Here is a 27,113-nt window from a genome sequence, read left to right on the forward strand (position 1 = left end):
CATGTTAGATACCTCTATGGAAGTATCAGCATAAGAAGGAGAACACTATGAGCTGATAAATCAGTTTCTGGCTTTCCAAGAGATATCAATCAGAACATACCACTGAAGCAAGGAGACTAATGAAGGCATACTTTATTTTTATTATAACAAGAGTCTGAAGGATATAGTGCTCTTTTCATGATCATCCTCTCAAATCTCTTTCTTGGTTATGAGCAACTAGCAGAAGGAAATGGAATATGCAGGAGTGCCTAAAAATGATGTAAGCCCACTTTAGTTTTATTTTAGCAAAAGTCTTCAAAGGAGATAATGCTCTCTTCACCATCAGTTTCTCAAATCTTTTTCTGTGGCTCTGAACAACTAACTGAACAAAATGCAGGACTACTAAAAGCCACCATCAATTTCAGATTACTAAGAGTCAGATTATCTGGGTCTCCTTCTCCTAGTTTTCGTTTCATGCCTTTCAGACAATTTACTGCTCACTTGCCCCTTCATTATAGAGGAGGGCAGGAGTGGAGACAAATACATTTTGAATTGCTCAATTTTGCTCCTCCTCTAGCTCTCCTCCTCCCTGTTCTCTTTTTTTCTAGTATCCCACTCTGGGACTCCCTTGGTTCTTTTCTCCCCCACTGTCCTCATCTCCTTAGGAAGGAAGGGTCTCTCTCTCTCGTCGCCCCCCCGCCCCGGAGTTTCCCCTCTCTCAAGTACTACTTCTTCATGCCCCTCTTCCTCCCTGGAACACCCCCTTTATCCAGATCCTGATTTCAATCAGTCCCATTCTGACAGCCCAGGCCTATTCAAACGAAAGTAGATAAGATATATGTGCAAATGTATGGGAAGTGATATATTCATTCAATCAAATTTATTGAGTGCTTACTGTGTGCCAGTGTATACCAGATACTCTCCTTTCCAACACCATAGAATTTACTCCTGAATTAAGGTACACATAATAGTAAAAGCCACAAAAGTGGGTATAACACCAGGCCTGGCTTCAGTCATTCAGCAGCCCTGAGGCAAGGTAATCTCTCACATACCATGTATTATTTGATGTCTTTACATTACACTACATATACATGCAAGGTAACATGATTAAGTAAGGTGGAATGTTTTTACAGGAGCATTTTGTTGCAGCTCTTTCTTAACTGAGCACCTGGGCAGCTTGACTCCGGAGCTGGGATATAGGAAAGGCTGAAGTTCTCATGGTGTGATCAGTTCCTGCTACTGTGCGGCTGTTTGAGAGCTGCCAGGTATCCTTGAGGTCTGCTGCTGTGTCACTTCCCTTAGTCCGTTGATTTGGGCTAAATCTTCTCTAAAATATCATTTTGGGGGAAATAATCAAATTATTTCACTTCTACGTAGGGGTTTTATACCTTTGATAATCGGCTAGAGAAGCAGTGTGGTCCACTGGTTAGAGCACGGGTCTGGGAGTCAGGAGGACCTGGGTTCTAGTCTTGGTGCCGCCACTTGTTTGCTCTCTGCCCTTGATCACGTCACTTCACTTCTCTGTGCCTCAGTTACCTGATCTGTAAAACGGGGATTAAGACTGTGATTCCCATGTGGGACAGAGACCGTATTCAACCCTCTTTGCTTGTATCCACCCCAGTGTCTAGTACAGTGCCCGGCACAGAGTAAGTGCTTAACAAATACCACAGCTATTATTATTATTAGCTTTATACAATGAAGATTTTGCATCAGTATTTGAAAGAAAATATTTGGCTGTAAGATTTTTAAGTTTTACCTAATGGCGTTGTGACTAGTGTTGGCTTTTATAGTCCGTAAAATGCTATAATCTGTGCAAAGTCCTTTCTATTTTTAATTGTTTAGGGAAAACATAGTGATATTGAGCTTGATTATACGGTGCTCCTGGGAGAGTTGTTCTTCTGGAGAAAGGGGCTGACCAATTTGAAGCAAATTAACTTTTTAGTATATCACTTGGAAAATTCTCTTCTCATAAAAAATGTTTTAAAAGAATGATTTACCTCACCTGAATCAAAATTCTGCAAAACAAAGAATAATCACCAATGATAAGTCTCCTGGGATAAGGCCGAGAGACCTCAAAACCGGAGGTATCTACTTAAATCCAAGTAAAGAGAGGAAGATTGTGACTTTAGTATTAGCCCACAGGTTTTTCAACTTGTAGGTCAGGTCCTCTCGTACACAAGATTGTCTCAGAATAGATTATACTGCTGGCCTCTTATTGATTAGAAACACTAAAGAGTACTAACTCAGGAGGATAAACAGTTTATAGAGGAGAAGACTTTTCTTAGCCTAACTCACCATGAGATCAGGTGCTATAGAGTGGAAAAAGCTCGGGCTTGGGAGTCAGAAGTCATGGGTTCTAATCCCAGTTCCGCCACTTGTCTGCTGTGTGACCTTGGGCAAGTCACTAACTTCTCTGTGCCTCAGTTCCCTCATCTGTAAAAAGGGGATTAAGACTATGAGCCTCATGTGGTACAACCTGATTACGTTGTATCTACCCCAGCTCTTAGAACAGTGCTTGGCACATAAGTGATTAACAAATACCATCATTATTATTATCATTATTATTAGTCCCCTCACCTAATGGAATGAACAACTGAAGTCAAAATGGAAACCACACTAAAATGACAACAGACATGGCGAGTCACTTTTCGAAGAAAAGTCCAAGACATGAAACCCTAACTATGAACTAGTTTGTGGATCTCTCCCACTTAGGGTTTGACTTCGAGCCCTATGGCCTGTTTGAATTCGTGGTATTGAGGTTCCAAAATATCATAAAAAACTTGGTTCTTCTGAAAATGGTTTCTGATGTAGAGTAGATCTTCAGTGGAATATTTATCATCTTTTCCTGTCCAAATAGTCAGGCTGTATCTGCAAAATAACACAGACTATATCAAAATGAAAGATCGCAAAGACATAAAAACAGATTCAATAATATTTTTTAAATCATTACAATACTATGTCTAAAATCTACAACCAATCAAAATCCACAGACTAAGACAGAGAATTCATTCAATCGCATTTATTCATTCGATCGCATTTATTGAGCGCTTACCGTGTGCAGAGCATTGTGCTAAGCACTTGGAATGTACACTTTGGCAACAGATAGAGACAATCTATACCCAACAACAGGCTCACAGTCTTGGCTGCAATATATTACAGTAACTGCAGTAATTGTTCACTAAACATTTTTATTACGTATCCGTCCTTTTGCTTAAATCGCAGGCAGAAAACTTGCAGGACAAACGTCTAGTTCTACAGCCTAAAGTTATAATGCCCTCTGCATTGTGAGCTCACTGTGGGCGGGGATTGCCACTGTTTATTGTTGTACTGTTCTTTCCCAAGCACACAGTAAGCGCTTAATAAATAAGAATGAATGAATAAAGACCAATTTCTTCTGTGTCACCAGGGGAACCTGTATCCATATCCCCTAGGAGGTACCTAACCCAAGCTCCTGGGAGAGTTGTTCCTCTGGAACCAGCACTGCACACAGTAAGCCATCAATAAATCCCAGTGGATGATTGAACGTGACAGGGGAAAGAGATCCAGATAGAAAGAAGGGTATGCCCAAGAGGTGGGTGGTGCGGGAAGGAGAACAAATTATTGTGAGTTGGCTGTTTTGAGAGGAGCAAATGGTGAGAACAGCAATATAGCGGGAGGGGAATTGAGCTAAGCAGGGGGAAAGAGCTGACTGACTGCCCAGTCAGAAGTTTCTCCTTGATGTGGGAATGCCATTGGAGGATTTGGAGGAGTTGGGAGCTGGCTGCCAAGCAGTGTTTTAGAAAGATGGTCGGGGCCCCAGAGTGAATCTGGAGAAGGGAGAGGCTAGAGGCAGGGAGTTCTGCGAAGAGGCTGATACAATAATGGAGCCGGGATATTCCTGGGGTTGGACCAGCAGGGTGGCGGTTCGGATGCAGGGGAAGGGAAGGAGTCGGGCGATGCCGTGAAGAAGGAACTGCATGGTGGTGGTTTGGATGGAGAGGGAGGGGAGGATTCCGGAGATGCAGTGAAGAAGGAACTGACTGAATATACAGGTTGAAAGAGAGAAGAGTCAAGGACAATGCCAAGATTGTGGACTTGAAAGACAGAGGATAGTAGTATTGTAAACGGTAATGGGAAAGTTTGGAAGGGAAGATGAGGAATGGTTTTTATTCTAATGTGCACAAGCATATCCATTTCTGAATTACAGTGATCTGAATCCTACATGAGGTAAAGTTCTAATACAGCAACTCTAGGTGATGATATTTTCTTAAATACGTTTCTGCTTCTTAATAATAAAAAATAATCAACCTCATTGAATTCGTTAAGTACTCACTATATGCTAAGGCCCGGGGTGGATTTAAGATAATCAGATTGGATACAGTCCTTGACCACGTGGGGTTAAGATGAAGGGAGAACAGGCATTTTACCCCATTTTACAGCTCAGGAAACTGAGGCACAGAGAAGTTATGTGACTTGCTGAGGTCATACAGCAGGCAACTGGAGGAGTTGCTGGGACTTACAATCCTGTGCTCTCTCCACTAGGTCACTCACTCCCCTAGTGAAGAGGAGAGAAAAAGCCCAAATCCTAACTCAGGCTTGAGGTTCAAAAGTTGTTCAGTATCCCAGTGTTATTTAAAGTTGATGTGTACTTCTTTGCTTAAATAGCACTATTGTTACAGTGGCTTCCCGAGAAATTGTTAAAATAGCCTGATCTTCAAAATATTTCCCAGAAGTTCGGTAAAATCATAGATGAGTCTCCAATGAAATGTACTTTCAAATGAAAAAAAACTGCCTAAACAAGGTTCGACTGACATATTCCTGTTCTTAGGGAAGACAAAAGACTGTTAGAACATGTTATAGAGGAACTCCTGGTGAAAGTAAGCTTGGAGGCCTCTCTGGAAGGGTTTTTTAAGAATTGATAATAATAACGATGGAAATTTCAGAATCTGGCTGAAATTGACAGCCCAGAAGGATGAATTTACATTTTAAGACTTCCCATTGTGGTGTCTTATGTTAAAATGACAACCCTCTAAAATTGTCAAGGTATTATACTAAGTGGCCCTACACGAAGACATACATATCAAAATATTTAGATTAAAAGAGGGCTGAGTAATTTAAAAATTTTAAAAACAAGATTCAATCCCATTTCAGGATTTTCAACATTAAGAATAAAATTCTGATCTTAAAAATCCATGTCCAATTTAAACTCCAACTAATTTTAGAAGGTTCAAGAATTTTCCAATGGGATAATAATAATAACTGTGGTATTTATTAAGTGTTTATTATGTGCCAGGCACTGTATTCAGCACTGGGGTGGATACAAGCAAATTGGGTTGGACATAGTCCCTGTCCCACATGGGGTTCACAGTGGAAAGAGCACGGGCTTTGGAGTCAGAGGTCATGAGTTCGAATCCCAGCTCTGCTACTTGTCAGCTGTGTGACTGTGGGCAAGTCACTTCACTTCTCTGTGCCTCAGTTACCTCATCTGTAAAATGGGGATTAAGACTGTGAGCCCTACGTGGGACATCCTGATTCCCCTGTGTCTACCCCAGCCCTTAGAACAGTGCTCGGCACTTAGTGAGCGCTTAACAAATACCAACATTATTAATCCCCATTTTAGAGATGAGTTAACTGAGGCCCAGAGAAATGAAGTGACTTGCCCAAGGTCACACAGCAGACAAGTGGCAGATTGCCAGGATTAGACTCCCAGGCCCTAGTATTTCCTTTTTGATATCAGAATAATGGGATCAAAAGATCCATTGGACGGCTAACAGGCCATTAATAGGCTAGGAGGTGAACTGGCAGGGACGAGGCTCTGAATGGAGGTCAAGAACTGAATGATCACCGAGTCAGAAGTAGCCTCAAATCCCCTAACTGTCCAGGCCAGAGTTAAAGAGGGGTAAAGGTAAGAAGAGACTCCTTTTCACTAATGCAGCATGAGAAGCAGCATGGCCTAGCAGATAGAGCATGGGGCTGGGAGTCAGGTCTTGGGTTCTAATCCCATCTCTGCCACTTGTCTGCTGTGTGACCATGGGCAAGTTATTTCACTTCTCTGTGTCTCAGTTCCCTCATTTGTAACACGGGGATTAAGACTGCGAGCGGATTAAGACTGTGAGCCTTATGTGGGACAGGAACTGTGCCCACCCAATTATCTTGTATCTACCCCAGCGCTTAGAACAGTGTCTAGCACATAGTAAGGGCTTAACAAATACCATTCTTTTTTCTTAATGCACTTGTGCCCGCGTCTCCCCCCACAACCGAACTTCCGTCTCTAGACGAGGACACACAGATTAGCAAAATTTTCAGTGAACAATGTCCTGTTAGATTCTACGTTCTGGCATACTAAAATATCTAAATATGGTATTAACATTATTGAGCCTAACTGAGTTCTAGCCTTCAGCTTTTTCATCTGACTAGAAATTTGATGACTGAAGATTTGTCATTACTTATGTCACTGATGACTGTGCACTGTGCTCTGTGACTATTGCTAAACCTTTTCTTTTCATGAATTTTATCCTTATCAATCAGCCCATCAATGGTACTTATTAAGCACTTACCATGTGCACAGCACTGTTCTAAATGCTTAAGAAAGTAGAGTATAACAGAGTTGGTAGATGCGATCTCTGCCCACAAGGAGCTTGCAGTCCTCAGGGGAGACAGACATATTTTAAATTAGGGATAGGGGAAATAAGAGCGAATGAAGATATTTACATATGTGCTGTGGGGCTGAGATGAGTATCGAAATTCTTATGGGGCTCAGCCAAGTGCACAGTCGACACCCAGGGGAGGGCGGAAAGGGGAAATAAAGAACTGGGAAGGCTTCTTGGAGGAGATGTGATTTTAGGAGAGTTTTGAAGGTAGGACAAACAGTAGAACGCCGGATATGAAAAGGAAGTGAATTCCGGGCCCGAGGGAGGATACTGACAATGGTTTGGTGGCGGAACAGAGGAGATCGAAGTACAGAGAGTAGCTTGGTGTTAGAGGGGTGGAGTGTGTGGGTAGGGTTGAAGTAGGAAATGAGTACAGTCAGAAGAGGGAGAGCTGACTGAGTGCCCTAAAGCCCACAATGAGGAATTTCTGTTTTATGTGGAGGTGGGCAACGATTGGAAGTTTTTGAGGAGTGGGGGATATGGAATGAACAGTTTTTCAGAAAAATGACCCAGGGCAACGATTGGAAGTTTTTGAGGAGTGGGGGATATGGAATGAACAGTTTTTCAGAAAAATGACCCAGGCTGCAAAGTGAAATATGGACTGGAGGGGGGAGAGACAGGAGGCACGGAGATCAGTGAGGAGGCTGTAAGCCCATCAAAGGGCAGGGACTGTCTCTGTTGCCGATTTGTACATTCCAAGCGCTTAGTACAGTGCTCTGCACATAGTAAGCGCTCAATAAATACTACTGAATGAAATACTATTGAATGAGGCTGGTGCAGCCATCGAGGTGGGAAATAAGTGCTTAGGAGTTTGCTTGAGGAGTTTGGAGAGGAATCATAGGAGGGAGATGGGGCGATAACCAGAGGGTGCCATGGGGTCAATGGAGGGCATTTTTTTAAAAAAAGGGGCACATGGGTATGCTTGAAAGCAGTGAGGAAGGAACTCCTGGAAAGTGAGCTGTTGAAGATGGTGGTCAGGGAGAGGGCAATTTTATTTGATAAGGTGAGAAAGGATGGGACAAGAAGCCTAAATATGTTTTTTTTTAAATAGTCCAACTATGTTCAGCTCCTTTGTCACTCGAACCAAGAGAGGATTAGCAAACTCGGTATTTCAGGTTTTGGCTGAAAGTTGCTTGTTTTGGCTCGAGCAGACAGGGATGCGTGGCTAGGTTATTCCCATCTCCTGTGTGTGCCCTTCTGAGAGTCCTACCCACCCACTTGACAGCTGCAGTCTGGGAATCCCGGGGGCTTGGCTCTGCTTCCCTTCCACTAGGCTGCCTGGGCTCTGAGAACGGTAGGCTCATGGCTGGGTGTGAGAAAAGCCCAAATTTTCTCTTGTCATTCAGGAAATGTGCCCTTTTCCAGAGTTCACTCTAGAATGAGGCTACTTGATGGGGCTTCAAAGACTCAGCCTTCTCTGCACAGGAAGCTCCCCGCTGTTGCCGGCTTGGTGCCACAGATTATATTTGCCCCATGCATGAGGAATTTTCCACCTGAAAAACCGGCAGATTGGCCAGTTAACAGTAACCGGCAGAAGAGCAAACGCTTGGCCCTAGGAGAAGATAAATGGAGGGAGAAAACTTTAAAGAATCAGCAAGACCTGCTATCGCCAAATGGTTAATTGGAGCTGGGGGTCCTAGTTGTTGAATAATTTTATCTTCCCCCATCCCCAAACATTTGATCAATCAGTGGTATTTATTGAGTGCTTACTATGTGCAGAGCACTGTACTAAGAGCCTGGGAGAATACAACGCAACAGAATTAGTAGGCATAAGGAGCTTACAGTCCAGAGTTGTAGATGTGATCCCTGCCCTCAAGGAGTTTACAATCTACTGTGGAAGACAGACACATTAAAAGAAATTACAGAAAAGGGCAAAGCAAGATCAATGGGTGGGAGGGCTTTATTGCCAAGCTCACACCCATACAGACAACAACAGCTCTGAGACTTTTTTTTAATATGAGAAAAGCATTGATACTCATCACTCTATCAATACCAGCCTGATAGGTAATCATATATATATATATCTATTTATGTATGTAGACATTATTTTACTTGTGTTCATTTTCAATTTTTTTCAAAATACTAAATTAGAAATACAACTCAAACACCAAACCTGAAAACTTTCCAAAATAAGCATGGTGGTCTTTGCACATGGGCTCCTCTTAGTAAGGTTAAGTGGATGAGTTAATTCTCTATAGTTCTAGGCTTTCATGTTTGCTGCCATGGAAACAGCAATTTACAGTATCCAAAAGTCATCTAAAACCAGCGTGTAAAACCCAGCAATTTTACAAAAATATTCATAATCATCAAAGGCACGGTCTCTGTGTCAACATGAAATTAAATGAAGTGCATTTAATAGGCTTGCTTAAAATAAGAAAGACAAATCGCCATCTAAACGCTATTTCACCAAGTGGCCCAAGACTGAACAGGGCCGGACCAGGCTCTGGTGTCAAAATCACAACTTCGACAATTCCATTGGTCAGGTTGGGCTCTCGTTTTTTGAAGTCACCGACAACGACACCAACTCCGAGCCCACCCTAGGAGCCACCTGCTTCTTCCGCTGACAGACTGCATTCAGCTTTGCTCCCTTAGCCCGGCCCCATTACCCCTCTGCTGTCTGGGGAACTTGGGAACCAAAATGTCCCAACCAATTGAAACCACACCAAGGGGAAAATCAGGGTTACTAAAATAGAGGCCTGTAACACATCGAAAACCAGGGGAGAGCTGCCCATTTAGAAGCCAAACAATCGATCATTCATTCCTATTTATTGAGTGCTTACTGTACTAAGCTCTTGGGTGAGTACAACGTAACAGAGTTGGTAGGAGTTGGTAGACGTGTTCCCTGCCCGAGTGAGCTTACAGTCAACATCACCTGTTGTGATGTCACCTCCCCCAGTGGGCGGGTATCAGTCGGCTCAGAGCACAGCAGTGTCTCCCAGACCTGATAATGCTTCCAGGCCTTTCCCCTGCCCATGTGCCACTTTTGGGCACAGGGAGAAGTGGGGAGGGTTAGCAAAAGGTTCCCAGGTGCCCAAAACTCACATGTTGGAGCTCCAATTGCCTATGTCTCCACGTTGGACGATGCCCATAACTCTCTCCTGCCCATACCCTCTCTCTAAGAGCCAGGGACATGAGAAGTGATAAGAGAAGTGTAGCAGCCTGAGCCACTGCCATTTGTGAGGGTGCCAACTTCGGGGAATAGTGCTGGAGAAGCAGTGTGGCTCAGTGGATAGAGCACGGGCCTGGGAGTCAGAAGGATGTGGGTTCTAATCCCGGCTTCACCAAATGTCTGCTGTGTGACCTTGGATAAGTCACTTCACTTCTCTGGGCCTCATGTACCTCACTGTATAATGGGGATTAAGAGTGTGAGCCCCATGCGGGACAGGGACTGTGTCCAAACTGATCAACTTGTATCTATCCCAGGGCTTAGAAGAGTGTTTGCCACAGAGTAAGTGCCTAACAAGCACCATAATTATTATTACTTTAGGAGAAGTACCCGGTTGACAGACCAGGAGGCAGGAATGCCCTCCAGTGGGGAGGGATTATGTTCCCTGAAACATATAATGGAAGTTTACCACATTTGTAGGTAGGTTAGAAATGGGAAAATGATTTCTTGGAAAGTCATAAACATATTCTCATTTTTCTCATATAATATTTCTCTAGCAAAACAACTGAACTTGCCCACGTGTAAATGGATACATGATTTTCTATCCGAAGGTAAGCATGGAAAGATTGTAATTCACAGAGTTGAAACTGAATACAGGTGAAACCTACCCCAAGAGCAAAAATTGCACTCCAAGTCCAATTCAGTATAATCAGTTGGATAGCTGGGATTTTGCACATTCTGCCTCCCTTCCCCACTCTGCCTGAGGCAGCCGAGTCTATTTTTCCACCGAATTTCAGACACAATAACGCCATGCCTTTTTGCCATTGTTTATCTTAAATAACTTCATGCTAGTCTATTTACAGTATGAAATTTCATGGATTTGGAATAAATCAAAGATTCTGTTTAACATAGCCTGATTTGGTTACCTGAAAGATTCAAACAAAGGAGCTTTGAGAATACAATAACTAGTCAATCCATCGATGGTATTTTTTGAATGCCTACTGAATGCGAAGTATTATATTCAAGAGAAGCAGCGTGGCTCAGTGGAAAGAGCCCGGGCTTTGGAGTCAGAGGTCATGGGTTCAAATCCCAGCTCTGCCACTTGTCAGCTGTGTGACTGTGGGCAAGTCACTTCACTTCTCTGTGTCTCAGTTACCTCATCTGTAAAATGGGGATTAAGACTGTGAGCCCCACGTGGGACAACCTGATTCCCCTCTGTCTACCCCAGCGCTTAGAACAGTGCTCTGCACATAGTAAGTGCTTAACAAATACCAACATTATTACAACAGAAGCAAGGCACAGGCTCACTTCCCCCCAGGATCTAGAAATCCAATGGGATGGTTGATAGACAAAAATGATCTACAATAGTGGGAGCAGGAGGAAGATCAAAGATAAAAAAACAGGAAACAGAACACCTAAAATGGGATGAAATAGCTGACTAGATATAAAAATAAATATACACATTAAATATCTGTACACAGACATAAGATCTGAGACTAGGAAAGCAATATCTGAGTGTATAGATGCAACCGGGGAGTTACGAGTTGATTCAGGAAAGGCTTCCGGGAGAAGGTGAGATTTTCAGAGGGCTTTGAGGATAGCTAAATAACAGACCACTGGGCCATCTAGTTGTTTCTGACAGTGGAACCAAAAAGTCACCGGATTAACATTGAAATGGTTGCCCACCTTGAAATCCATCGTCATGTATTTATCAATCGTATCTAGAGCCTTTTAGCGTCCTTAATATTTCCCCTAATAATGTATCATGGCCTTAAAGTCCCTCTAGACTGTAAGCTCTTCCCTCTAGACTGTAAACGCCTTGTAGACAGATAACGCATCTACAAACTCTGTTGTACTGTACTCCCCCCAAGTGCTGAGTACAGTACCCAACATACGGTATGCGCACAATAAATTTCCTGGACCCTCTCTTCCTTTCCCCAACTTCCTCTCCCTTCTGCATCATCTATGTACTTGGAACCATACTTTTTGAGCATTTAGTATTCATCCCTCCCTCAGTCCCTCAGCACTTATGCACACATCTGTAAATTATTAATTTAATGTCTCTCCCGCTAGACTGTAAGCTCACTGTGGGAAGGAAACATGTCTACCAACTCTGATGTACTGTACTCTCCCAAGTGCTTAGTATAGTGCTCTACACATAGTAAGCGTTCAATTAATATCACTGGTTGATTGATTGATCGAATGAATAAATACCATTTATTGACTGAAAATTTACCCACATCCTTCTTGAACCCAGGAAGAGTTTCTTCCAGCACAAATTCCAGTGGAAACTATTTTCTATGTTTGCTTTCTGCATCCACACCTGTCATAATTTTAGAAACTTCAATCACTGCTCCTCTCGACTTTCACTTTCCAAAACTGTAGAGTCCTGATCTTTTCAGCTGCTACATTTCCTGATGGTATCATTCTCCTCACGTCTCCCGACACCCTCAGAAACTTTCAATGGCTACTCATTCCTCTCTACATGAAGCAGAAACTCTGTACCAATAGCTTTAGAGCAACCCTAAGAAGCAGCGTGGTCTCGTGAATAAAGCCAGGGTCCAGGAGTCAGAAGGATCCTGGGTTGTAATCCTGGCTCCACCATTTGTCTGATGAGTAACGTTGGGCAAGTCACTTCACTTCTCTGTGCCTCCGTTACCTCTTCTGTAAAATGGGAATTATGACTGTGAGCCCCATGTGGGACATGGACTGTGTCCATCCTGATCAGCTTTTATCTACCCCAGCTTTTAGTACAATGCCTGGCTCATAGTAAAGACTTAAATACCATTAAAAAAAAAATCAACTCTCTCCCTTTTATTTATCTGTTCTCTTCTCCCACTACACTTCTGTTTGCATTCTTTGTTCCTCTCAAGGTAACTTATTTACTGTGACTCATTCTCATCTCTCTTATCCCTGACCCTTTGCTCATACAGTTCCTCCTGTCTGGAACTCTCTTCCACTTCAAATACACCAGATCACAGCTTTCACCCATCTTCAAAACTCCTCTGAAAGGGCTTTGCAAAAGAGGTGGGCACTGTGTCCATGATGCTCCTGGAAATCTCTTCCCAGCTTCTGGAGAGGTTTAAGTCAGTGAATCAGCCGATCGATCAATCAATAACGACAGTCTCTGAGTGCCCACCCTCTGCGGAGCTCAAAACTAGGTACTGTGGGAACTAAAAGGAAATAGGGCAGATCCCCTAAAGGAGTTTAACGACTTAACGAGGGTGCCAAATAAATATCTACAAGTACCTACCCCTATTGACCCCAGTGCTTAGTACAGTGCCTGGCACAAAGTAAGCACTTAACATACACTATTAGTACAGTGCCTTGCACAGAGTAAGCATTTAACAAATACCAGAATTATTTAATTATTATTAGTACTATTAAAAACCAAAACAAAACAAAACCTGGTATAACAGGATACTCTGCCCTCATCCTTCTTGCCCGGATTCTGTTTTTAGGTGCCCATATTGACTGGAAAACTTCTTGCTTCTCTGAGTACTTTACAACCACAGAGCCTTTTACTATGGCCTTGGAACACTGCATAGTAATTTGAAAATCAAACAAAAATTGTCATCATACCATACGACAGTAATCACTAGTAAAACGAAAGAGCCAGGCAGACTTTTTTTAAATTCCTTTGCAGGAGTGCAATTTGTACAGCAGCTATTTTGTTCATCCCAGTTCATTTATAACCATAATTTCGGTTTTGCTAATCCCTTCCTTACCTGTTTGACTGCTGTAATAACCAAAGCAACTCAGAATGGGATTGTCGGACCAGAGCTGCTCTGACAGGGAATGTTACAGGCTGATTTAATTCACTACAGATAGACTCCATCTTTTTCACCATTGTCCAACTGTAGCCTAAAGCCAAAAGAAAAAGAGTTTTCAATATTTTATTTAACGTGATACCTGAGGGGTGAGGGAAAGAAATGGAATATAAGTGATCATTTGATAACTCTCTTAAGACCTTCATCCTGCCCAAAACCTCCACTTGGAGAAGAGGATGGTGTGATGTTTTTACATTGAGAAACAGTATGTAAAATGAAAGTGTGAACAGCATTATTTCTCAAGGCATCGAAAGGGCCAATATCAAAGTCTCCAACAGTTTAAAGTAAACAGAAAAATAAATATGTTAATAAGCTTTTATCAACCTCTGAGGGAATGAGCAAAAACAGATATGGAGCTCAAGACTCCTCAGTTGGACACTTGGGGAGTTGCATCAGCGTTTCAGGTCCCTTGAGGGCTGTTGGGCAAAAACCCACATGCCACTAATGGTTTAGGCTCAGTTCTGCCTGGAGGAAAGGGAGGCAGACTAGCTGGTCTGACGCGCTCCCTGCCAGGCCTTTGACTCCGTAACTTCAAAAATACTCATTTTGAATTTTAGGTAGGGATTCTTGGTCATCAGAGAACAAAGCCTTCTGAATTTAGGGCCAATAATCACCCCCCACACCCAACCTGGCTTATATATTGCCTTCCCCTTATAAGACAAGTGAAAATTAGACGATGATACACAAAGCTATGGAAATGTAATTTGAATTTATTACCTATAACGGTTAATACTTATGCTCGTTTTATGTATGATAAAAAGGAACTCTTCACAAGTCGCTAGGATACCATTATATACACTACAGCAGTAATAATTATGATAATGGAGTTTATTAAGTGCTTATTGATTATGATGATGGCATTTATCAAGTGCTAACTCTGTGCTTGCGCACTGTGGGAGGCACCAGGGTAGATACAAATAAACAAGTCAGACAGTCCTCGTCCCATAAGGGACTCACAATCTAAACAATATACTGCATGATTCCTAATGGCTTAAGATGAGTTCCACTCATTTTTGGATAATAGAGAGTAACGTTTCCAACAAATCCTACATTAAAGAAAATTTGCGCTGGAGTCCATGGGTCTTTACATGTGCCTTGCCCAGCCCCATCTGAATGCCCACAGCCATTTCTTCCAACATCTTAGTGTGTTCTATCCAGGTAGACACATGTTAGAAGAATGTTCCCTAATTCCTTAATAGCATTTCATGCAAAACACATAGTAAATATATGTGAAATGGGTATACTGTCATGCTTTGTAACCAACAGTTCCTCACAGTCCACCGGGCACTTCAAAAACTCCTTGAGGAAACCACTGTAGTGCTCGCTTTACTTGCTCGTTTGCCTGAGTAAGGAACACTAAGGGTAATTTGACTGCGTCAGATAATTTCTGTAACTCTTTAATGTAAAGCGGTTGTATACTATTCAAATTTGCTATGATTCCAGAGATGTGGTTTTAGTTCACCAATTTAGGTCAATCAGATGTTTCTTCCTTAGAGGGTCTCTAGAGGTATGGAATTTGAAAAAAGCATTCCGGAGTTATTAAGGGAACAATTTGGACACTGGGAAACTTTCAGTCTGGATTATCTTCCCTCGGGTCCCTCATTATATAAAAAGTCTTTGAACAGGAATTAATTCACTATACAGTGAACAGTATGTTTACATATCCTACAAGAAAAATCTAGCTTCCAATTTTAGTTCTATACTTGACTTGTTCCCTAGGTTCAGGGCAGTTCAAATGGGCCACAAAATGTCTCCGTTTCACTGGTTTTGAAATGGGGTAAAATAAAAAACTAATCTATGTGGGCGGATTGGTAAACCAATGTCTATAAACTACTTGAAGCAACTTCTATAAAACAATGAATGACATCATAGTACAAATTGTTAATAACACGCAACTTCTAACATACAATGAATGACAACAAAATACAAGTTGTTAATACCATTGACTAGAAATCTTAAAGAATTAAAACTGATGCGTCACTTTTCATTTGAGCATATGCGTTTTAGGCTTGGCGAATTTGGAGACTATTTTAAACTGACCAACATGCAAATGTTTATGCTGTATGAATGTATTACCTTCATTGAATTTCTCAGAATGCCATCCTGTTGTCCAGCCCAGAGATAATGTCACATCTGGGAGAAAGGATGTCACAGTGTCAAGAAATTGTCTTGCATCCACTGGTCTGTTATTTCCATTTGGGCCAGGAAGGATGTCAGCATTAATCCACACAGGACGCTTTAGATATGCCTTAACATTTTCTAGAAGTCTCATTGATGCCTTCACTGCTGCCAAACTAAAAATACATTCTATTGTCACCAAGATGGATTTATGATGCTGAAAGTAAACTATGATAATGTAAAAACATTAAATTCCGTTCATACGTATCTCCACTTCACTAGAGAAGCATAGTCATTCCTAAATATTATCCAATTGCTCTAAGGATCAACGTTTCAAGACATGTTGCTATCTTTTCAACATACCATGTAGGAGTAAAAAGACATGTTTTCTCTCTCTAGAGACTAGCCTTTTTTATGGTATTTGCTAAGTGCATACTATGTGTCACACTCTGTTCTAGGTACTGGGGTAGATACAAGTTAATCAGTCAGACATAGTCCCTGTCCCACAGAAGCGCACAGTCTAAGTAGGAGGGAGAAAAGGTATCGACCCTCCATTTTACAGTTGAGGAAACTGAGGTGCAAAGAAGTTGAGTGACTTCATGATCGGCTGATTGCCTGACTAGGATGGAGTCCACCATTCGTAACCAAGGGCTGTGGCCTGAAGAGGTGAGGAGCATGAAGGCCACCCTCTCTGAAAACTGCTTTAGCTACTAATTTTAATGGTTTTAATTTGGATTGTTTTAGCTTGAGCTTGCTGTACTTGTTGTTTGTAATTTATTGGTAATTTATTTATTTACATGTCAGTCTTACCCCTCCTTAGACTGTGATTCCACTGCAGGACAGGGACCGTATCTTAATTATTTATCTTTCATTTACCTTAATAGGCTGTACAGTGCTTGTCGCAGCTCAATAAACATCGTAAGGCAGGCTCTTGGAATAAGTTAGGTATCTGGGACAGTGATTACTTCTTCCTGACCACTAAGGTCCACGTGAGAAGCAGCATGGCCTACTGGATAGAGCACAGGCCTGGAAGTTAGAAGGACCGGGGTTCTAATTTCTGGCTTCACCACTTGTCTGCTTTGTAACCTTGGGAAAGTTACTTCACTTTTCTGGGCCTCAGTTACCTCATCTGTAAAAATAGGGACTAAGACTGTGAACTCCATGTGGGACAGGGACTGTGTCCAACCCGATCTGTTTGTATTCACCCCAGCGCTTAATACCATAACTGGAACACAGTAAGTGCTCTACAAATACCACTAGTATTATCATTATTACTATTATTTTAGTGTCCATTTCTGCTGCAGGGGCTCATTGGCAACGCACAGTGCCAGTTCTGCCCACACCACCTTTTCGAGGCAGTGTGGCCGGGTGACTCAAACCTGTATAAACTCATAATGGACATCATTTCTCCTAACTACTGATTGTGATTTTAAAATACATACACATCTGCTATGACAATTAACAAAAGGCAAACAGAACGTTTCTTTTTTTAAAAAAAAAATCCAGGACTGACAGGTGTAACAATGTGACAGCACTATGGCAGTTCTCTGTGCTCTTTGATCATTTTGAAACCCTAATTTGGGGCTGTTTTAACTTAAACGATCATGTTGATCCCAAAATTCAATCAGCTCAGAATGCAAATCCTTTCTCAGGCAGCAACAGGCATGTTTAGCCGTTGGGTGTCCAGTGCTCTCTGGTCACACTCCATCTTGCCCTCAGATTGCAGATGGTTATTTCCACTGTTTATCCCAGAGGGGTAATTTTTTTTTTAACTTTATGTGGATTTTAATAACGCTTTAGCAAATGTAAGCTGTAAAGCACTGAGTCCTATTACCAAACCATGTTTAACATTGTATAAATTAGTGTCCATTCTACATAACTAAGCTGGGGACTTTTTCAACAATTAAACAAATCATTAACTCTCAAGACTATTACATGGATGCGACCAACAACCTGTTACACACAAGTATGTGTACGTGGATTTGTGTGTGTGCGTGGGGGGCTAATTTTTCATCGTGAGTTTGGGAGACACTCTTAATATGGGGCTTTTAGGGGAACAGGAAAAGATTATGGATGCCAGTGGCTTTTGGCAAAGGTGAAACAAGGGCATCCAACTCCATTCCACGTTGAAAATCTGTAACCTAGATCTACTAGACAAAACCCACCCAGCTCCTGGAGAAGCTTCCATTGAACCATCTACGAGTCATTCTCTCCATCAAATGACAGGTCTAGATTACCAACAATGAGGTCCTAGAATGTGGTCAGCTCCTCAAAATTGAAGCAATGCTCACAACAACAAAGTTCTATTAAGCAGGACATGAAAGAAGAAATGTATTTTTTAAGCATTTCTGTGTGCAATAAACTGTACTAAATACTGGATTTAGAAACAACACAATCAGATCAGACACAGTCCTTGTCCCACATGGGCCTCATGGTCTAAGAGGAAGAGACAGCAGGTATTTAATCCCCATTTTACTGGTGAAGAAACTGAGGCACAGCAGATCCATTCCCTTCCCATAATGAGTTTACAGCCTAGCGTGGGGCTTACAGTCCACAAGGCCTCAAATCCCTCTCCATATCTCTGCAGAAACCAGCTGTGCCCAATATTGAAACATTCCAGCCAATGAAAGGTACTAAATAGTAAAGTCTATTATTTTTAGCAAACATTTGATTAGAATTGACTCGGGAATGATAACAAATGTTTTTGGAAAATTGAATTCTTTCTCCAACTAATTATACTGAAATTAAATTTCCAACTTAATTATTTTTAAATTTCCTCTCGCAATCCTTTATTTTTATGTTCTGAATAAATCCTCCCTGCCTTTTTCACAATATTCTTTTTCAAATAGAATATGGGCATTACTCATTCTTTTGACTACTCCATTGTGTTAAACTGTATGTAAATTAGCTTAATAATAGTGTTGTTTGAGTTGTCACCATAACCGTGACAGACTAGCTATAAGCAGCTTCAGATATTCTCTAAGAGTAAACCTGAACCAAAAAAGTCTATTAAAAATACCTTCTCTCCCAATCTTTTTGTAGGAAATTATCATACCATCAGAAAACACTCACGTTCTAACAATTCTCATTTCATTTTTATGCTCATGAGGAGTAAAATATTAAAAATGATTTTATAACTACAAATTGAATTTCCTTAAGAATGGGTTAAATGGTGAAAGCTGGTTAAAATGGATTTTAGACATCAATAGTAAAAGGAGGAATGGTTGCTGTTGTTGCAGTAGAATTAATTCTATAACATTTTTACGATTACTAAAAATGAACCCTATACCCGAGTGAGACTTACCCGGCCCAACAATGCCTCCTTGGGTGACACATGTAGAAATTGTTTTCTATTTGAAGTAGTATATACCTGCTTCAAGCGGATTATCCTTCCCTTCATGACCCACTCTGCCCACCCTAGTGAGACTCTTTAAACTGCAGCGAGTGGATGTCACAGGATAAAAAAGGGGCAGAAGAGAAGAAACAGTCAAAGTGGCAAATGTCCAGCCTGCCCTGTGGCACATCCCCAAATGGGACTATAAGTTCTCTAGGCCATGCACACAAGGATGTCCATAACCTCCTCGGGCTGTGTGCACTTAGCCCCGTGACTTAGCTCCACATGGGTGTCCCTTCTTAAGGCATCGCACTTGTGGGGAAGCAGAATCAGATAACAAGAGAGATAATAATGACTGTATCTCCATGACAAGAGCGCCATCATTTTGTATGTGTTTACTTTTAAACTAATGCTCTGAAAAATGCCAACACATGCTATCCACATTTTAAAGATGGGGAAAATTTGTTACAAAACTTGCACAGTGAGTATTCAGCAAAGATGGAGTCTATTCCTGGCTCATCCTCTGTTCAGAACCATAGCTCGTTCTCCCTCTGCTTTGGATTTTTATACATAAAACATCTCATACAAGAGCATCCTATATATTCTGAAAGGCCTTGATGCCAACAGATTTGTCATCAGCTAGTATTTAAGTGCCCATATGTACATCTACAGAATCTATTCATAGCGATGGAGAGTTTCAATTTGTATCCCAACCTAGTGCTAATCAAATTATTCTAGATAATCAAAAATTTGGCAGAATGGGTCACCCTTTCCTTTCAAGGCCATTAACTTTGTCCCCAGAATTCACAGCAAAAGTACTATCAAAAAGTAGTAAGGTTCACAACCTTTTTATATTTTTTACGGTATTTGTTAAGTGCTTACTACGTGCCAGGCCCTGTACTAAACACTGGGATAGATACAAGATAATCAGGTTGGATGCAGTCAAGGTTCCAAACGGGGCTTGCAGACTTAATTCCCATTTTACAGATGAGGTAACTGAGGTTCGAAGATGTTTAGATGACTTGCCCAAGGTCACAAGACAGACAAGCTGCAGAGTCAGGATTAGAACCCAGGTCCTAATGATCCACGTTCTATTCACTAGGCCTGGCTGCTTCCTTGGCAATCCCATGAAAATGACTGTGCTACAGAGCAAGATAGACCTGGTCTCTGTGATCTTGTCACTTGCAAATTTATCCTAGTTTTCCTCCCCGGAAGGAGCAGTGGCAAGCAGAAAGCCTCTCCCAAGCCCTGAATCCCTCTCCGGGGCCCATCTTAAGCAACCACCTTCTGTCTTCAGCCCCATATTTCCAAGAGAGAAAGTGTGGAGGGTTTGATGTTCCTTGATGACTTAAAGAGTTCCATAAGAGTACCCCTGTCCTATCAGGAATAGCAAATGTTAATGACATTTTCCAACAATACCTTTTAAAGTCAAGCTTGATGCCTTTATCGGTTTCCAAAATCTCATCGAGCCAGTCCTGAAGAGTATTATCACTATTGGTTTCAGGAGGATGAGCCATGATTGGCTGTCCGTGCTCGGATTCTTCATTCGGAAGAAGAACATCTGCCTCTATCATGTGAGCCGGACCTGTTCACATATAGAATAAAAAAATTAGTGCTGAACATGGTTTCTCCTCGATGGGCGCTCAAAGGAGATCAAGTACCACCCGGTGAGGGGAGGGAAGGCCAGGAAATCCACCTCTTACAGAAATGGAAGGACCATCTACAAACTCTCAAAAACTGAACACGGGTCAATCATCGACAATTAAATGTCTCAAGCCATCACACAACCCAAATTGTCTCTATATAAATTTCAACCATCAACATCTATCCCTCACCACAACTCTCCAAACCCAACCGAAGCCTCCGGTGCCCCCTCCCCGCACTGAGAGACACAGAACTGGAAAACAGCAGGGAGTCGTAAAGAAGGGCCAACAAGGGAGATGAGGAGGCAAGACAAGGGGCAGCTATTCAAGGTGCCGAGGTGAGCAGAAATGGCCCTGGCAAGGGAGAGCATGGTCTCTTTAAGACACTCTTCCAAATTAGTCTCCCATTATTATTATTACTTATTATTACTATTTAAGAGCTTTTGGGCCAGGATTTGTCTGCTACTTCTCTTCCCAAAGAAGACAGTTTGGTTTAGGCAGTGGGCACTTGGGCCCAGAGATGGTTGGGGCAGGGAGGAAAGATAGGCTCTTCAGGGAGCTTCAATAGGAGGAAGGGTCACAGTGCATTGCAGATCTGTGCCCCAGGCCCAGGGGTCACCTACCTTCAGAGGCGGAAGGCAGCACACGGCTGCTCTGCCTTTTCCTCCTCGGGGTAACAGCCGAGGGGCCAGAGTAGGGAAACAGAGTCGCAGGCTGCTCCCGAGGCAGCAAGGAGAGATCATTTAATAATAATTATGGTATTTGGTAAGCACTTACTAGGTGCCAGCACTGTACTAAGCACTGGGGTGAATATACAGGCAAATCGGGTGTGGGACAGTCCCTGTCCCACACGGAGCTCACACTCATATCCAAATCATTTGGATTTGTGAGACTCTTTAGGTTCATTCCTTCCTAGTGGGATGAGAAGTAACTTGTCTTCCTGAGGTCCCATCAGCCCTGAACGCCTATTAATGTGTCTGTGTCTGGTGAGGAATTTTTTTTTGAATTAAATTTTCAGGGAATATACTCATTTATACTAAAGTTCCACAAAAAGCCAGCCACACAGAGGAATGCGCACAGTGAGGAGGCTGAGGAGGCCCCTACTGCAATCCTGATGCTTTTCTGGGGACTCAGTGAACACCCCAAGATCTGCAACTCCCTATTCGTGCTGCCCAGTCCTGGTGGTGAACTTAGTAGACTTGGAGTAGTTAACAGAATTCAAGGGGACTGGTGTTAAAGTGGCAAAACTTCAATCTACACATCAACGGTCAATCACACTTATTCATTCGTTCAATCATATTCCCCTCCTCTCCGCCCCCCGATCGTCTGCCCTTCCCCCTTCCCCTCCCTTCAGCATTGTGCTCATTTGTATATATTATTTATTACCCTATTTATTTTGTTAATGAGGTGTACAACCCCTTGATTCTATTTATCTTGATGATGTTGTTTTGTTTTTGTTTTGTCTGTTTTGTTTTGCCGTTTGTCTCCCCCGTTTAGACTGTGAGCCCGTCATTGGGCAGGGATTGTCTCTGTTGCCCAATTGTACATTCCAAGCACTTAGTAGAGTGCTCTGCACACAGTATGCGCTTAATAAATACTATTTAATGATTGAATGAATTTGTTGAGTGCTTATTGTGTGCAGAGCACTGTACTAAGTGGTTGGAAAGTACAATTCGGCAACAACTTCTGTGGGGGTCAGTCAGGAAGTAAGGGGAGGAAGTAAACTGTACAGTGGCTGTCTTGCCTGTCGGTCCAAATGGCAACCCTTCAGACAAATTAGGCTGCCCTGCTAGACCAGACTCCAGTTTGTGGAATTGAAAAAGGGGATGTTTCTCCAGAATTTTTTCGGTGTGTGGGCTGAGGGGCTTAAAAGATTCTCTGTGCGTTACTTGGCAGCAGCTGAACAAATTCCAGATGGTCTCTCCATGACCAGTGGCACTGCCAGGCTACTTCCCAGATCCAACCCAGCTGGCGTCGGAACTCTGGGCCCCAAAAGCTGAGGGTGACAGAGTTGTCGGGGGGAGGAGGAAGGTGCAGCCGCAGCAGCAGAGAGGATTTGGGGGCAAACGGCAGGGGCAAACAGAGCTGTGACCGTAAGAGGCGGGGGGGGGCCAGTATCGCCAGCCCTCGGCTTCTGGTGCACATCACCGCGTACCCAAAACAGCTTACAAGTAACACTGCCCATTATCCCCTGAGTTATTAAGCACTCAAATACTTTGGTCTTTTCTTTTTTTTAATTTTTACAATGCAATGCAGTTCACCTTGTATAAACACTGATTTCACTTCTAAAAATCAAGGTCGGGTCTAGTATGAAAAAGGGTTTATGCACTAATTTATCCCCAGAATGACAATAAGGGACTGGGGGGAAGGGAGGGAATGGTTTCTGTCCCCCAAAGCTTGCTCCCTGGAAAAGTGGTCGGGAGCAATTCCCAGGGCTGATGGCTCTGAAGACACTGAGAACAGCTTTCATTCATTCAATCGTATTTATTGAGTGCTTACTGTGTGCAGAGCACTGGCTCTGGCTGCTCCAGCTACGGCTGCTATTACCGTGGATCGACGTTTGAGGTGTACTGAAGTGGCAGGGAGGGGATGTAAAGCCAGAACCTGAGGCTCTTTATCCAAGGCCTGAAGGAAGGTGTAAACCCAGGGCAGAAGGGGAGAGACTGGTTGATGAATGTGGGGGACGACAGGACTGACAACAGAAGGATGGGCTTCCGGAAGAGGGAGGCCAGGTGAGGCATGCGTGGAGAGTGGAAGGGGAAAGTTAGTTCCGAACACCTTCCTACTATCCTTGCTCCACTGAACCAAAAAGCCCGACAGCTACTCCCCATCCAGTTTCACTGCTGAATCTAAGGCAATGACATTAGCGAAGATTTAAAAAAACCCTGCAGTCTAATGCAAAGAGTTAAGGCTAATACATGAATTTAGTTATGGTTTAAAATATATGTCCAATAAGATCTGTTAATAAAAGATCACAAAGGCCTTGATTTCAAATGATCTCATACATTTTTCGGGATCAGAAATAAGCCACGTGGACCTGAGCATCTGCTTTGGTCGGTGATAAGGGATGAAAGCTCAAGCTTTCATTGGTTGGAATGAAAGCTAATGAATGATAATATTCAACTTTACATCCTCCTTAGGAATGTTAATAATGTCTCCATTTTATAGCTAAGAAAATTAGGGAGAAAGGGCTAACTTATTTCAACAGTTGCAGGGAGATTTACTGGCTGAGAATTAAAATCAGGAGTTGGCCTCAAAGCCACAGGGAAAAAAAAATGCAGCTTTCTGTCAAATACATTCAAATACCTGGATGATTGGCATTTATGATTCCTTTAAGTTTTTTCTAAAGTTGCTATACCTATTATTGATTCAATGACATATTTGGAGTTCTTTGTATTTGATTGTCAGAGGAAAGGCAGGCAAGTTCAAATGAATAAAATCAATGCCCTAATCATTTTTTTCAGTATCCTGACTACCAATTTTCTTACAATGCAGAAGTCGTGCCTCATGTTATTTAAATCAATCAAAGACATGAATGTTTCTCATTACTCAGGAAATCAAGAGTTGGTTGCAGATTAATTTGCCCACATGCTTGTTCTAGAGGGGGAGAGAAAAAGGCAGGAGTGCAAGAAAGAAGAAGCTAACAGCCCTTTTCCTGGATGTAGGAGAAGAGAAGCAGCATGGCCTAGTGGAAGAAGCCTGGGCCTGGGAGTCAGAGGTCCTGGGTTCTAATTCCAGCTCTGCCAGTTGTCTGCTGTGAGGTCTTGGGCAGGCCATTTAATTTCTCTGTGCCTCAGGTTCCTCATCTGTAAAATGGGGATTCAGTGCCTGTTCTCCCTCCTACTTAAACTGTGAGCCCCATGTGGGACCTGATTATCTTGTATCTACCCCAGTGCTTAGAACAGTGCTTGACACATAGTAGCACTTAAAAATACCATACTAATAATTATGATAATGTGGGGGCAAAGAGTCTCACATCACATCATGAGGGGAACCTGTGCTTGGGCAAACACACCACAGTGTCCCCAAAACAAACCTGGCCTAGGTCCGGGTAAAGAAAATCCAACCAATGAAAGACTCTACCTTGGACTGCATTAGGTGCAAAATCCTGCAACCATGACAGACTCAACCAAAAAGCCTTTGGATTAATCCAGTATCTAAAGCGGAAAGGTTTACTTACTTTTTAATGCCTCTCTCATTTGTGACTTGTGGTTTGCTGCATGGTACCAGATGATCTCAGCTCCATCTTTTGTTTTAATCTGGTTATGTCTCAGAAAATATTCCAATATATTTTCACTCCAGGACCCTAAAAGACACACATTACACAGATTTTTAGATAGCTTACCACCATACCGCATATTCATTTATTTTTCAAAAGGAAAGGTAGATCAAGGAAAAAAATCACTGAAGGATATCAACAAGTAAAACACAAATGGAGAAAAAGGTACAAAATAAAAAGTGAGGACACTAATGTTAAGGTGGAAAAAGGCATTCAACAGAACTATGTAGCACGCTGAAAAGGAAAGATAAAAGGAAAGATATAATTACCGGGAAAAAATGCAAAAGAAAGCAATGCTTGTAGAAAAGATATACTGGAAGGGTTCCAACCAGAAGAATCCTAAATATTCACAGTCCTCTAAAATGTTTGTATATGGTTTCCTCTGAGCTACAAGAGCTTTAACTATCAAGAGGCACATAAACAGAGGGAAACTATGTTTAATAAAAAATAAAAACATCTTTGTTTTCCTCACTGTTCTTTTAATCTTGATCCTGTTCCCTGGTCCACAGAGTTTCTGCTGTCTCATTTTCAGGCCCCTGGAGAATTGCCAAGAGAGAATAATCTAAAACACCTGCTAGAGATGTGCTGGCACTCAGGCCAGGCTCCTAATTTATAATATTTGTTAAGTTCTTACTATATGTCAAGGACTGTTAGAAGCACTGGGGTAGACATAAATTAACCAGGTGGGACACAGTCCCCGCCCACGTGAGGCTCGCCATTTAAGTAGGAGGCAGAATAGGCATTGAATCCCCATTCCACAGATGCGGAAACTGAGGCACAGAGAAGGTAAATAGCTAGCCCAAGATCACACAGCAGATGACTGGTCGAGCCGGGATTAGAACCCAGGTCCTCTGATTCCCAGGGCTGTGCTCTTTCCATTAGGCTATGCTGCTCCTAAGGCCATTACTTAGTAGATATGCTTTGAAGTCCTCAGGGTTGTCCGGGGAATCTGGGGCCCAGAGGCCAGAACAAATTGGGCAGCGGTAGCTGCCAGGCACTGGAGTATAAGGCGTGGAACGTTTTGCTAATGCCAAAGTTACCCAGAGCCGAGGGTGTCAGGGGGCCCAGTGTGAATTTATTTATCCCCCATCATACAGCAGGGCTGAGAAAAATGATCAATATATGAAAGAGGTGGTCCTGGATGTCCTAGTCTTCAGAATGGCTAATATTACAGCAAGACCCTCCTGTTACAGTATTGGAATTACATTGGTACATACTATATATTTCCCCCATTAGCATGTAAATTCCTGAAGGGCAGGGACTGTGTCTTCTATTTTTACTGTCCTCTTGCAACACACAGTAAAATGTTCTAACCCTAGTGGTGCTTTATAAAAACTACTGAATGCACAGGTGAATTACCTATTTGAGTGTCTTGTTTCTCTTACCAATTTAAAACAGAAGGAAATATTCTGCTTAGGGTTTGGGGAATATTGGATTCTCGATTCCAGTAATTATACTCACTAGGGTACACTATAATAGGGTGTACAGTGTTGGATGCTAATAGAGGGAGGGAGAGAGAGAGAGTCTGTGTCCTCTCTTTCTCCTCTACAGACCTCATTAGGCAGCCAGGATCTTCAGTGGTAACTCATTCCCTGTAGAAATTTAAGCCACTTTAGGAAGAGGATTAAGCCTTTCAAGGTACTTATTGCACCCACTTAGCCATATGTACTAATTGCATCCTAGTGGCCTGAATATATCTCAATTTATCTGTTTCTATACTTGAGAACTCAAAAACAGTGTTAGTCTACCTCTTCTGGAACAGGCACTTTGAGCTAAAGACCCTTGACCCTAAGCCACTCCATAAAATGCTGCAGCTCAGTAATATTATTTCGCTTGAGGACTTTGAACACTTTTACAAACTGCAGTTAACATACAAATAGCCCTTTTAAGGGAGATAACCCCTTGTACATTTAAAGCACTTTTCAACTGAGGAAATTAATTCTCACATTAACACGCAGAGGCGAGTACTGTAACCTCTGGTCCTTTCCAGAGGTAGATCTAGGATGGCCCCAAGAATATCTGTATAATACAAGATTGTTCCCTAATGGCCTCAAAGCTCCTTCCAAAAGTACCTAACGTTACTTAGAAGGGTATGAGAAAACGAGAGAATCTGAGAATAAGGAAATAATAGCTACCATATTCGCAATATTATCTCTCTTCACTCCAGCTCAAGTAATGTCCCCTTTCCTCTAATT

At 42.2% G+C, this 27,113-nt stretch overlaps 1 protein-coding gene and 2 long non-coding RNA genes across 3 annotated transcripts in view; 1 reads left to right on the top strand and 2 right to left on the bottom strand.

Annotated features, from left to right (window-relative positions):
- Positions 1-117: 117 nt before the first annotated feature.
- Positions 118-2,373, bottom strand: LOC114810073. Its single transcript, XR_003757803.2, has 2 exons — positions 2,275-2,373; positions 118-1,520 (listed from the first exon to the last, which is right to left on the bottom strand). It is a non-coding gene; the product is annotated as an uncharacterized LOC114810073 (long non-coding RNA).
- A 103-nt stretch (positions 2,374-2,476) lies between these two features.
- FAM151B (family with sequence similarity 151 member B) overlaps positions 2,477-27,113 on the bottom strand; it is a 29,988-nt gene continuing 5,351 nt past the window's right edge. Inside the window, exons 2-6 of the mRNA XM_007657293.3 lie at positions 24,820-24,945; positions 20,416-20,581; positions 15,621-15,838; positions 13,443-13,578; positions 2,477-2,847 (exon numbers count right to left, since the gene is read on the bottom strand). Coding sequence (XP_007655483.2) covers positions 2,688-2,847; positions 13,443-13,578; positions 15,621-15,838; positions 20,416-20,581; positions 24,820-24,945 — 806 coding nt within the window. The 3' untranslated portion in view covers positions 2,477-2,687. The remainder of the gene's footprint in view (positions 2,848-13,442; positions 13,579-15,620; positions 15,839-20,415; positions 20,582-24,819; positions 24,946-27,113) is intronic.
- Positions 3,341-20,581, top strand: LOC114810045. Its single transcript, XR_003757779.1, has 3 exons — positions 3,341-3,468; positions 10,272-10,325; positions 20,501-20,581. It is a non-coding gene; the product is annotated as an uncharacterized LOC114810045 (long non-coding RNA).

This window comes from Ornithorhynchus anatinus, chromosome 1, assembly GCF_004115215.2.
Source record: "Ornithorhynchus anatinus isolate Pmale09 chromosome 1, mOrnAna1.pri.v4, whole genome shotgun sequence".
In the NCBI taxonomy this organism is placed as follows: domain Eukaryota; kingdom Metazoa; phylum Chordata; class Mammalia; order Monotremata; family Ornithorhynchidae; genus Ornithorhynchus; species Ornithorhynchus anatinus.